Consider the following 12,640-nt stretch of genomic DNA (forward strand, 5'->3'; position numbering starts at 1 on the left):
AGGATGAGGGGGTACTGCCTCACCCCTCACAGCCTCACCCCTCACAGGATGATGGGGTACTGCCTCACCCCTCACAGGATGAGGGGCACTGCCTCACCCCTCACAGGATGAGGGGCACTGCCTCACCCCTCACAGGATGAGGGGCACTGCCTCACCCCTCACAGGATGATGGGGGGTACTGCCTCACCCCTCACAGGATGATGGGGGGTACTGCCTCACCCCTCACAGGATGATGGGATACTGCCTCACCCCTCACAGGATGATGGGCTACTGCCTCACCCCTCACAGGATGATGGGGGTGCACTGCCTCACCCCTCACAGGATGATGGGGTACTGCCTCACCCCTCACAGGATGATGGGGGTGCACTGCCTCACCCCTCACAGGATGATGGGCTACTGCCTCACCCCTCACAGGATGATGGGGGTGCACTGCCTCACCCCTCACAGGATGATGGGGGTGCACTGCCTCACCCCTCACAGGATGAGGGTGTAATATATACAGTATATATATATATAATATATATATATATATATATATATATATATATATATATATATATATATATATATATATATATATATATATATATATATATATATATATATCTATCACACACACACACACACACACACACACACACACACACACGTATGTGTATGTTTTTTAAAGAGCGCTGTTTGTCGACATAATTGTATTTGTGCTGCTTTTTCAGCTATGTTTTCATTTCTTGTTTTCATTCTACTCTTTATGCTCAATTAGTATTAAGCTTGTCATTTAAGTTTTTCATGCCCGAAACGCTTTGCGTAATAGTGGCTTTAGGCATTGTATGTACTAGCTCTACCTATAAGTCAACCAATCTTTATAAAAATTTCTTGTATGTATGTACCTTACCTAAATAAACATTTACTTATTTATTTATTTATTTATGTGTGTGTGTGTGTGTGTGTGTTGAATATGACCGAAAGGGTAAGATTAATGATTCTCAAATCAAATCAAATGTTTATTCAGGTAAAGTACATACATACAAGGTGAGATACAAAACATTGAGGGCTTTATAGATAGGGCTAGTACATACAATGCCTAAAGCCACTATTACGCAAAGCATTTCGGGCAGAAACGCCTTGTTGGCTTCTGCAAGAAGCCAGATTCTAACACGAATCTTCTCAATATTTCTTACGTTTTTCTTCACTGTCGGGGGTAATTGAAAAATTAACTCTCCGAAGTTGAAGAGTTAATTTTTCAATTACCACCGACAGTGAAAAAAAGCGTAAGAAATACAGTATTGAGAAGATTCGTGTTAGAATAATTAATCTTACCCTTTCAGTCATATTCAACAACATATGTTTGCAAGAAAGATTGCTACCAAAATACTGTACACTAATATATATATATCCGGTAATGGGTAATAACACCGTATAACACTAATATAATTGTTTATTGTAACAGTGACATACAAGTTACAGTGATTCTCCCAGGCCAGGCAACGTGGGAGTACTCTTACATGGGCTACTTAATGGGTTAGTTTTACCTCTATAAATATACTGAGGTTTCTCATTGTCGGGGACAGGAAGCCTGTTAGCTTTATCTATGTCCTTCTAGACCAGCTATTGACGACCTTTCTCCCTACGCAGTTCTCCCTGCAACCCACAACAGTTGCCTAACTCCCGGGAAAACTGGAGTACTACTTCCCCTGGTGGAGCCTGGGGGAGGTGAGGTGGCGCCAGTAGACGTCCCCGGCTCTCCAGGCGTCGAGCTTGTCTGGGTTGAGAGGTGCTCCGGACTTGGAGATGTGGGCGTGGTAGCCGTGGGAGGCGAGCCAGTCAACCATCCTCTGAAGGGTGTGGGCGCGGCAGGGGGCGTGGTACTTGTGTCGGTTGTTGGCCACCACTGACCACTCCATGAAGATGAACGGTACAAAGTGTTCCTTCAGGAAGGTCTTTCCTCCCAGCACTGCTCCGCACTCCCACCCTTCTGTGGAAGCCAGACACTTACTGTACGATGGTGGACTACAACAGTCCCCCCCCCCCCCCACACACACACACACACACACAGATCTTCACACCCAAGGAACAGCTTCCTACACCAGCAGAACGCTCACCAAGAAGGGGACAAGGAAATGAACAGAAGAAAGTGAGCTTCAAGGCAATGTACACTAACATAGATGGGATTACAAATAAAACAAGTGAACTCGGAGAATGGGCACTAGAAGAAAACCCAGACATAATAGCACTCACAGAAACAAAGCTAACGAAAACCATAACAAATGCAGTGTTTCCACAGGACTACTATGTAGTGAGGAAAGAGAGAGAAGGGAGTGGAGGAGGTGGTGTAGCTTTGCTGATAAGAAAAGGTTGGAGTTTTGAAGAGATGGTTAATCAGGGCTGTGAAGGTTTCAGTGTGAAGGTTTATATCAGGCTCCATAGCAACTGGAGGACAGAAAATTATAGTAGTAGTCATATATAAACCCCCACCAAACGACAGAAGACCCAGACAGGAACAGACCAGATACAAGATATCATTTGGGAGATGAAATACTTCAAGAGTCAGAGAGAGAAAAAGACCTAGGGGGTTCATATCACGCCAGACCTGTCCCCTGAATTTCATATCAAGAGGATAACATCAGCGGCATATGCCAGGTTGGCTAACATAAGAACGGCCTTTAGAAACCTGTGGAAGGAATCTTTCAGAACATTATATACCACATATGTCAGACCAATCCTGGAGTATGCGGCTCCAGCATAGAGTCCATATCTAGTCAAGCATAAGACTAAACTGGAAAAGGTTCAAAGGTTTTCCACCAGACTAGCACCTGAACTGAGGGGTATGAGCTACGAGAAGAGACTACGGGAATTAAACCTCATGTCACTGGGAGACAGAAGAGTTAGAAGGGACATGATCACCACATACAAGATTCTCAGAGGAATTGATAGGGTAGATAAGGACAGACTATTTAACACAAGGGGCACACGCACTAGGGGACACAGGTGGAAATTGAGTGCACAAATGAGCCACAGAGACGTTAGAAAGATTTTTTCAGTGTCAGAGTAGTAGACAAATGGAATGCATTAGGAAGTGATGTGGTGGAGGCTGACTCCATGCACAGTTTCAAGTGTAGATATGATAGAGCCCAATAGGCTCAGGAACCTGTACACTTGTTGATTAACGGTTGAGAGTCGGGACCAAAGAGCCAGAGCTCAACCCCCGCAAGCACAATTAGGTGAGTACAATTAGGTGAGTACACACTCACACACACAAACAGTCGGTCTCTCTCTCTCTCTTTCTGTCTCTCTCTCTCTCTCTCTCTGTTTCTCTCTCTGTTTCTCTGTTTCTCTCTCTCTGTTTCTCTCTCTCTGTGTCTCTCTTTCTCTGTGTGTCTCTCTCTCTGTCTCTGTCTCTCTCTCTGTCTCTCTTTCTCTGAGCCAGTGACCATTGTTTCCTGGTCTTTGACTATATATATAATGCTAAACTATAATGCCCGATCTCAAAAGCTTCATAGAAGGTTGTAACAGAACCCATGAGCACCACACCAGAAATAAATACAGTTTTGATATTCCTAGAGTACGACTTAATCAAACCAGAAATGCTCTACAAATCAAGGGGCCCAGAATGTGGAATGACCTTCCCAACCATGTTAAAGACTGTACCTCTCTCAACCAGTTTAAATTAAAAACGAAGCTATACCTAATAAATTCCCTGTAACCTACCTTACCCCTCTGTTGTCAACCCATGTATGTTTTTTTTTTTTTTTGTGTGTGTGTTTTTTCAAATCAACGCTGTTTGAATGTAATTTTCTGTAATAATTTGTAATTGTATTTGTGCTGCTTTTTCAACAATGTTCCCCCCTCTTTTACCTCTATTTTTATTTGTACTCAACACATTTTATTCTTTTTACCCATTAGTTTTAAGCTTTAGTCATTAGTGTTTTTTCTTGCCCGAAACGCTTTGCGTAATAGTGGCTTTAGGCATTGTATGTACTAGCTCTATCTATAAAGCCAACAAACATTGTAAAATCTCTTTATGTATGTACCTTTACCTAAATAAAAATTATTATATATATATATATTATTATTATATTTGAGCTCAAAAGAATGACTATATATGAAGGACCAGGAAATGAGAGTAATTCCAAAAAAAGGTTATTATTGAGAGCATCTTAAGAGTATCTGGGAAATTGGCAATGTGAGGATGAATTAAGGGGAAAGAATCCATGAAATAATGTATAGAGTCAAACGGATATGCACAGAGGCTACACAGAGATACACTCCAGTAATAGGGGACATACGTTCGAGAGAATATATAAAAAACAGGAGGATGTGGAAAAAAATCATTGGGCAGAAAACAGGAGAGCATCAGTATAAATGCAGCATAATTAGGAACGAATAAATAAACATAAAATAAGTATCATAAATAATTGAAAAAGACATTGCATGCAAAGCAAAGAAACAACGGAAGTTACTACATAGACCCACTTGAAGGAAAATGACAGTGAATGATCAAGTTACTAGATTATGCAAGAAGGGGTGGGGGGTGGGGTGGGGGGGGGGGGAGACGTAATATTTGACAAGGAAATTTGCGAGGAACGAAATGCCAGTTGCCGTGGTGTGTCGGTGACTGAGGTGGGACACCTGCCAGTGCTGGAAGAGAAGGTCACCCTAGATGAGTGTCTTCATCTTCATAGTGTTCTACCTTGTGCTTTAAAACTGCACTATATCTAGTGCTACCTAATCCCCCAATCTTTATGTACCTAATCCAAACAACTTTACCACTGTGTTCATTGCTGTCCTCTTATATGTGCTATCTATATGCTGTATTGTGCCTATTAATAAATTACCAATCAAGCTGTCAATGCGATCAATCAGAGCTACCGATATGCTTTATTATACATACTAATCTCACTCATCTCATTTTTTCTTGCAATGTACCTGTTATCACTTTATAGTTTTTAGATAAAATTTACCTACTTAAAATTATGTTAGATTAAGGACCTGCCCGAAACGTTGCGCGTACTAGTGGCTTTACAAGAATGTTAACACCATGCTATGTATCCTCACAAACCCAATGTACCTTCTTGTATATATATAAAGAAATATAAATAAACAAATAAATAAATGAGGTGACAAACATTGGGATAATAGCAGAGGAAATAACGAGGCAACTAGCATCAATGGATGAAACTAAAGCTATTGGACCAGTCAATGTATCATCTTGGATCTTAAAAGAAGCTGTGTATGCATGCTCTCAGTTTACCTCCAGCTCTGATTTTTTTTGTTCAATGGAGTTTTGCATAATTTGGAACCAATATACCAAAAGGGGGGATATGGAGGAGGCATTCATCTACGGACCATTACCACTGACAAGCATTCCCCTTGCAAGGTATTTGAAAGCACAATAAGAATAATACTCGTTATAAAGCACCTAGAGAGGATTAGGTATGCAGGTATGTCACCAAGGCTTTAGGAAAGAGAAACCATCCTTAACGAACTTATCGTTAACGAGTCCTAAATGTCAGTGCAGGCGATTAGTCACAATAACGTGGCTAAAGTATATTGACCAGGCCACACACTAGAAGGTGAAAGGACGACGACGTTTCGGTCCGTCCTGGACCATTCTCAAATCGAAGAATCGACTTGAGAATGGTCCAGGACGGACCTTCACCTTCTAGTGTGTGGTCTGGCCAACAACCTAAATGTCAATGTTTGCGAACATTGTAAAATTGATAAGAAGAGCTGAGATGTATGAAGATTGTAAGATACTCCAAGAAGATCCAGGCAAGCTGGAAGAGTTGGTGTGAGAAATAACTAATGGATATCAACGCTAACAAGTGTAAGGTGACGAGAATGGGAACAGGTGCCAGGAAACCAGGCGGACGGTTCACAGTGAAGAAACACAACGTCCCTGTAACAGCTAGAGGAAAAGACCTGGGAGCGAATATAACACCGAACTGAATTCCTGGGGCACATATATATCTATACGATGACGTCAGCAGCATGCTGTACGCTGGCAGGTCAGAAATATCGTCCAGGAACCTAAATAAGACGACATTTAAATCACTGTGCACCGCGTACTTGTCAACATCTCTTAAAGTATGCATCCCCACCTACTGGAACCTCCCACCTTAAAAGGCACATAAAAAATTTTGAAAAGCTTTAGAGATTTAAAACCGGGCCTGTTTTAGAATTGTACAGTAAGATTTTATTTTCTGGGATGCAACAGTTCATACTTCGTACATTCCAGCCAGTCACCACAGGTACTAGGATGTCTGCATGATGGGTCACACCAACTGACCGACATCAATCTTGAGGAGCACGATGGAGGTGTTGACGAAGTGGTAGAGGTGGTCGAGGGTGAGGGTGGTGACCTGGTCGTGGGGTCGTGCTCTCTGGATGGCCTCCGCCTCCCTGGCCGTCGTCTCCACTATGGACGTCCCGCCAAGGTTACCATCACGGTACCGCAGCTGAAGCAAGTTAGGCTACTGTGAGCTTGTTTAGTAGTGAGGATGTATTGAGCTGTCAATGTAATCAATCAGAGCTTTAATATAACAATGTGCTTTAATATACTTACTAAGCTCTCTCATCTCATTTTTCTCTTGCAATGTATCTTTATCATTTATCAATTCTGATAGAAATTACCTACCTAAAATTATCTGTTAGATTAAGGACCTGCCCGAAACGCTGCGCGTACTAGTGGCTTTACAAGAGTGTAAATACTGTACTGTCCAATGTATTCTCACAAACCCAATGTACCTTCTTGTATATATATAAATAAAATAAAATAAAATAAAATAAAATAAGGTAGTTGAATACGTGCATAGTGAGCTGGTTAAGTAGTTTAGTGTTATTGTCATAGTTAAGGAGGTTGACACAGGTTGTTAGGTAGTCATGGAATAACAAGGTCATTGTGGTAGATATATGTAGCTTCATAAGGGACAATACTGTGTATCGGACTTTAATTCCGTGACCTTTCTAAACATTTCTTGCTCCTATGTGTTAACTATGACCTTAAGTGCCGACAAAGGTTATAGAGCAGAGAACAGACTGTGTTATAGACAATGTGCACGCTTGTAAGACCTTAACCAGATCTAAGGCATAGAGAATACACACAGAAATCACAATAACGTGAGATATAAAATAAACAAATCCCCAAGGGCCTTGATGAAGGTTCGAACCTACGCACGGTATGTTCCCAGACGCGCCTTGGTCAACTGTACCACAACATGGTCCAACAAATTGCAACCTGGAGTGCTACTGCCCTCACGAGGCTCCCGAAGCTGCTCGGAAGCCTAACCGGGGTTTCATACAAGTCCCCCCCCCATACACCCGAGCTGTCAACCAGATCTTCTACCTCTACGGCCCTACTTCAATACACACATAAATTACAATAACGTGATATATCAAATGAACAAAATAGTAGTATATTATTTAAATAGATTATCATTTTATTATTATTATTTAATATAATTAGGGTTGGCTGAGATATTAGTGTTGTGATGGTGTTGGTAAGGGCTGAGAACTGACCTTAGCGTAGAAGCGTTGGTCAGCTATGGCATGGAGGAGGATGGTGACCTTGTCAGCGACGCCGCCAGCCACCGCGCCTGCCTGGAGCCTCACCGCTGACGCCCACACCGGCTCCACCGCCACCGCCCGCGCCCCCAGTCGCGCCCCCAGCAGGCTGTACACCCCGACGTGGGCCCCGAGGTCCACCACCGTACTCGACCTGTTGGAACATGGCCCGAGGTGGTCACACATGGCCCGAGGTAGTCACACATGGCCCGAGGTGGTCACACATGACCCGAGGTGGTCACACATGGCCCGAGGTGGTCACACATGACCCGAGGTGGTCACACATGGCCCGAGGTGGTCACACACGGCCCGAGGTGGTCACACACGGCCCGAGGTGGTCACACATGGCCCGAGGTGGTCACACATGGCCCGAGGTGGTCACACATGGCCCGAGGTGGTCACACATGGCCCGAGGTAGTCACACATGGCCCGAGGTGGTCACACATGGCCCGAGGTGGTCACACATGGCCCGAGGTGGTCACACATGGCCCGAGGTAGTCACACATGGCCCGAGGTGGTCACACATGGCCCGAGGTGGTCACACATGGCCCGAGGTGGTCACACATGGCCCGAGGTGGTCACACATGGCCCGAGGTGGTCACACATGGCCCGAGGTAGTCACACATGGCCCGAGGTGGTCACACATGGCCCATGATAACTCTTCGTTATCAAGTGGCTCTCAATTACAGGTCTCGTGTAATTGAATATATATATATATATATATATATATATATATATATATATATATATATATATATATATATATATATATATATATATAAGAAAATGTCTATTTGGTGTGTGTTTGTATTCACATAATTGTGTCTGCAATATCGAACATAATAGCTCTTCGACCCCGCCTCTCTAAGCGTCGGTTGCTTAAAGCAATGACTCCTATCCTATTTCCCTGTCATATTTACTTTTTAAAATTATAAATGTAGTTTGCTTCCATAACCTGATCCTTTAGTTCATTCCATTTCCCACTACTCTCACGCTAAATGAAAACTTTCTAACATCTCTATGTCTCGTCTGAGTCTGAAGCTTCCACATGTTCTATTTGCATTCAATGTGTCCATTTCCTTTATTTCTACTCTTGTCTGTTGACAGAATAGAAATACCCCCTAAGTATTTTATACTTAGGGGGAGTATATGGTGTCTCTGCCCTCTCTCATTTCCTCTAGGATCGTCAGGTACAGTTCTTTCAGTCGCTCTTCGTATCCCATCCCTCGTAACTCTAGGACGAGCCTCGTCGTAAGGTTTTGAACCTTCTCCGATTTCCTTATGTGTTTCTTTAGGTGGGGGCTTCATGATGGGGATGCGTACTCTAAGACTGGTCTCACGTAGGCAGTGTAAAGTGTTTTAAATGCCTCCTTACTTAGGTTCCTGAATGATGTTTTAACTTTTGCTAGGGTAGACTGCGCTGCTGTCGTTATCCTATTTGTCTGTGCCTTTGGAGTTAAATTTGGTATTATGTCCACTCCCAGGTATCTTTCTCGAGTCGTCACAGGTAGGCAGTTTCCCTTCATTGTGTACTGTCCCTTTGGTCTCCTGTCACTTTCCCATTTCCATAACTTTACATTTGCTCGTATTGAACTCCAGTAGCCATTTCTCCAACCATCTCTGCAACCTGTTCAAGTCCTCTTGGAGGATCCTACAAACCTTATTTGTCACAACTCGTTAATTTTGCATCATCTGCAAACATCAACATGTAAGACTTAATTCTCTTGTTAGGTCATTAACGTATATTAGGAATAGAATTGGTCCCAACACCGATCCTTGAGGTACTCCACTCGTTACTGTTCGCTAGTCCGACTTCTCGCCCCTTACCGTTACTCTCTGGCCCCTTCCTGTTAGGTAGTTCCTTACCCATGCTAGGGCCTTTCCGCTTACTCCCGCCTGTCTCATGTTTGTATAGTAATCTCCTGTGCGGTACTGTATGAAGGGCTTTTTGGCAGTCCAGAAATATGCACTGTCCATCCTTCCCAGTCCTGCCTTATTCTTGTTTCTTTATCATAGAACTGCTGTAGGTTTGATAGGCATGATTTGTGTGTACTCACCTAGTTGTACTGTATGTGTGTACTCGCCTATTTATGCTTGAAGGATCGAGTATTGGCTCTTGGATCCCGCCTTTGTAGAAGCCGGTTGTTTTAAAGCAATGACTCCTGGCCTATTTCCCTATCATATCTAATTTTAAAATTATGAATAGAGTTTGCTTCCACAACCTGTTCCTTAAGTGCATTCCACATCCCACTACTCTCACGCTAAAAGAAAACTTCCTAACATCCCTGTGACTCATCTGAGTTTCCAGCTTCCACCCATGTCCCCTCGTTCTGTTAATATTCAATGTGAACATTTCATCTATGTCCACTCTGTCAATCTTTCTGAGTATTTTATATTTTTCTATCATATCCCCCCCTCTCCGTCCTTTTTTCTAGCATAGTCAGGCTCAGTTTCTTCAGTCGCTCTTCATACCCCATCCCTCGCAACTAGGGACTAGCCTCGTCGCAAACTTCTGAACCTTTTCCAGTTTCCGTATGTGTTTCTTCAGATGGGGTCTCCATACTGTAAGTCTGGTCTTACGAAGGCAGTGTGAAGCTCCCTAAATGCCTCCTTTCTTAGAAGCGTGAGTGAGTGAGTGAGTGAGTGAGTGAGTGAGTGAGTGAGTGAGTGAGTGAGTAGGGGGGTGGGGGGGGGGGGTAAGACTCACGGGTAGTAAGCGAGGGCCGCCGTGAAGAGAGCAACAATGTGAGGCTCCCAGGTCCCCTCCCTCAGCAGCTGTTCCGAGATGAACCTGTCGTTCTCGGAGTCGTGCGGACACACCGGGTACTCTGGCTCACACCTGTAACAGTTGTCACCCCGTTACCACACCTGCAACAGCTGTCACCCCGTTACCACACCTGCAACAGTTGTCACCCCGTTACCACACCTGCAACAGTTGTCACCCCGTTACCACACCTGCAACAGTGGTTACCCGGTTACCACAATTGTTATGGGATTGTTGCCGTTATTTGGTCTAAGGGCCGCGACGACAGAGGTGCCCAGTAAGGCTCCAAGGGACCGGCGGGGGACCAAAAGGCTCCATGGGACCGGCGGGGCACCGTAAAGCTCCAAGGCACCGGCGCAAAAGCCTCTATACAAAAAGCCTTGCACCTATATAAAGTAACCTTTGGGACACCCTGTATTAATGGCGTCTGTTGGCGGACACAAGCGCGTCTTGTGACGGGTAAACACACTGGTAGACAGATGTTTAGGGAGCCCCAGGACACCCTCGGGAGGCAGGTGCTGGCGCCCACCTAACACACAAAACACCGGGAGCCAAACAATATCATGGCAGGAACTCGATGGCCTCTCCTAAACTCGTATCCCATTGGGTAAAAACGGCTTCCACTGACGTCCAGAAGACCAGGAGCCATTATTATAAGATTAACATTTTCATTACCTTATTAAAAAATTAACAACATTTTCTCATTACTAAATGTTAATTTGTAAATTAACAAGATTTTTCCCATTTATAAATGTTAATTTATAAATGTGAACATAATTTCAAGTTTTCTGTATACAGATAACCAACAAATGTTGGATCTTGTGTACACTTTGACTCATCTTTACTCATCAAAGAGTAAAACAAGCCGTATTGTTCCACACACAGAGATCACACTAACGTGATGCATCAAATGAACAAATCCACAAGGGCCGTGACGAGGATTCGAACCTGCGTCCGGGAGCATCCCAGACACGAATCCTCGCCACGGCCCTTGTGGATTTGTTTATAAGCTGTATTGTTGTTACGACCCCTGGGGCCTGTATTGCACTCTGGCAATTGGGGGGCGTATACCAATTGTTTATATATGAAATAGGGACCCTTAATTCACTCATGTATGTATTTTAATGTGATAGGCCCTGAATGTGTTTATTATTTATTTATTACTCTTATTTCTTAAGTGTAATTAAGTACTACGTGCCACCCTTGAGTTCTAAGTGTAATTGTGTTTATGTTCCCTGGTTACACCCTTGAGCTCCGTGTAACTAGATCTAGATATTGACCATTGAACATGTGTCTGATATAATTATACTCATTTAAGTTAAGTGTTTTATCTCTTAAGAAAAAGTAGACTTTACCATTAGTTTGTTGTATGGGAATCTGTATGTGGTAATGTATGCGTTGTACTTGTGGGGTCTTAGGGTTAATAACTTATATTAAGGTAAACTTTAGCTGGAGTTTCCATCACCCATCTGGTTCAGGGTTAAGTGATCTGCACTAGTCAGCAATCCTTTCATTATTTATTTGGGAACTGTTTCCCTGGGGGCCGGGCCTATCCTAACCCCATTAGGTGGAACTCCCTTACCTTGATTCTTACTGTAACTCATACAGTCCCCACATATAACAATTGTCTTCTATGTTTCTGAGGGCTCTAAGGATATGTAGTCCTGCGTTTATAGATAAAATAAGGGCCATATATATAATCTAAGTTTCAACATAAAGTACCTTAAGTCATTTATTGAGAAAGTCAGCCAAATTGCTCGCAACACTTTCTTTTGTTTGAAAATGAAAGAAGAATCCAGTATTAAGAATACAATAATTCTGCCATTTTATGATAATTTAAATGAAATTCATAATTACTTAAACAATTTAATGTCAATGTTGCATTTAAGACTATTGATGTCATAAAAACACTCATTAAAATCTCCCCAGAGTGTTGCAATGGTTGTGTGCATAAACTTCTATGTAAAGATTATATTAAGTTCTGTGTTGGCCAAACATCTTGACCAGAGAATTAAAGAACACAAATATACTATAAGGACTCGCATTGGTCCAGTGCATTGTTCAGTCACTTAAGAGATTGTAATCACTCAATTGGCTGGAATAATTCATGCAAAATTTTGGAGTGTAAATCAGTTACTGGAAGAAATGTTATTGAATTTTCATTTATAAAAAATAGTGAATTAGATATTGTATGGTGTAGGTGTAGTAATCAAAAACCCCTCTCTTCTCTGTCTGTATTCCTTGATAATGTGTTGAAACATGAAACACGAAATAAAAACATCGTTCGAAATTTTTATTTTATTTCCCTAGTAGATA

The 12,640-nt window shown here is 42.8% G+C and overlaps 1 protein-coding gene across 1 annotated transcript in view; it reads right to left on the reverse strand.

Annotated features, from left to right (window-relative positions):
- Nucleotides 1-988: 988 nt before the first annotated feature.
- The window catches only part of LOC123755784 (uncharacterized), a 28,905-nt gene continuing 17,253 nt past the window's right edge, over nucleotides 989-12,640 (reverse strand). The window contains exons 5-8 of the mRNA XM_069300066.1: nucleotides 10,268-10,399; nucleotides 7,516-7,714; nucleotides 6,287-6,455; nucleotides 989-1,972 (exon numbers count right to left, since the gene is read on the reverse strand). Of these exons, the coding sequence (XP_069156167.1) occupies nucleotides 1,683-1,972; nucleotides 6,287-6,455; nucleotides 7,516-7,714; nucleotides 10,268-10,399 (790 nt within the window). The 3' untranslated portion in view covers nucleotides 989-1,682. The remainder of the gene's footprint in view (nucleotides 1,973-6,286; nucleotides 6,456-7,515; nucleotides 7,715-10,267; nucleotides 10,400-12,640) is intronic.

The sequence above is a fragment of the Procambarus clarkii genome, chromosome 43, assembly GCF_040958095.1.
Source record: "Procambarus clarkii isolate CNS0578487 chromosome 43, FALCON_Pclarkii_2.0, whole genome shotgun sequence".
In the NCBI taxonomy this organism is placed as follows: Eukaryota; Metazoa; Arthropoda; class Malacostraca; order Decapoda; family Cambaridae; genus Procambarus; species Procambarus clarkii.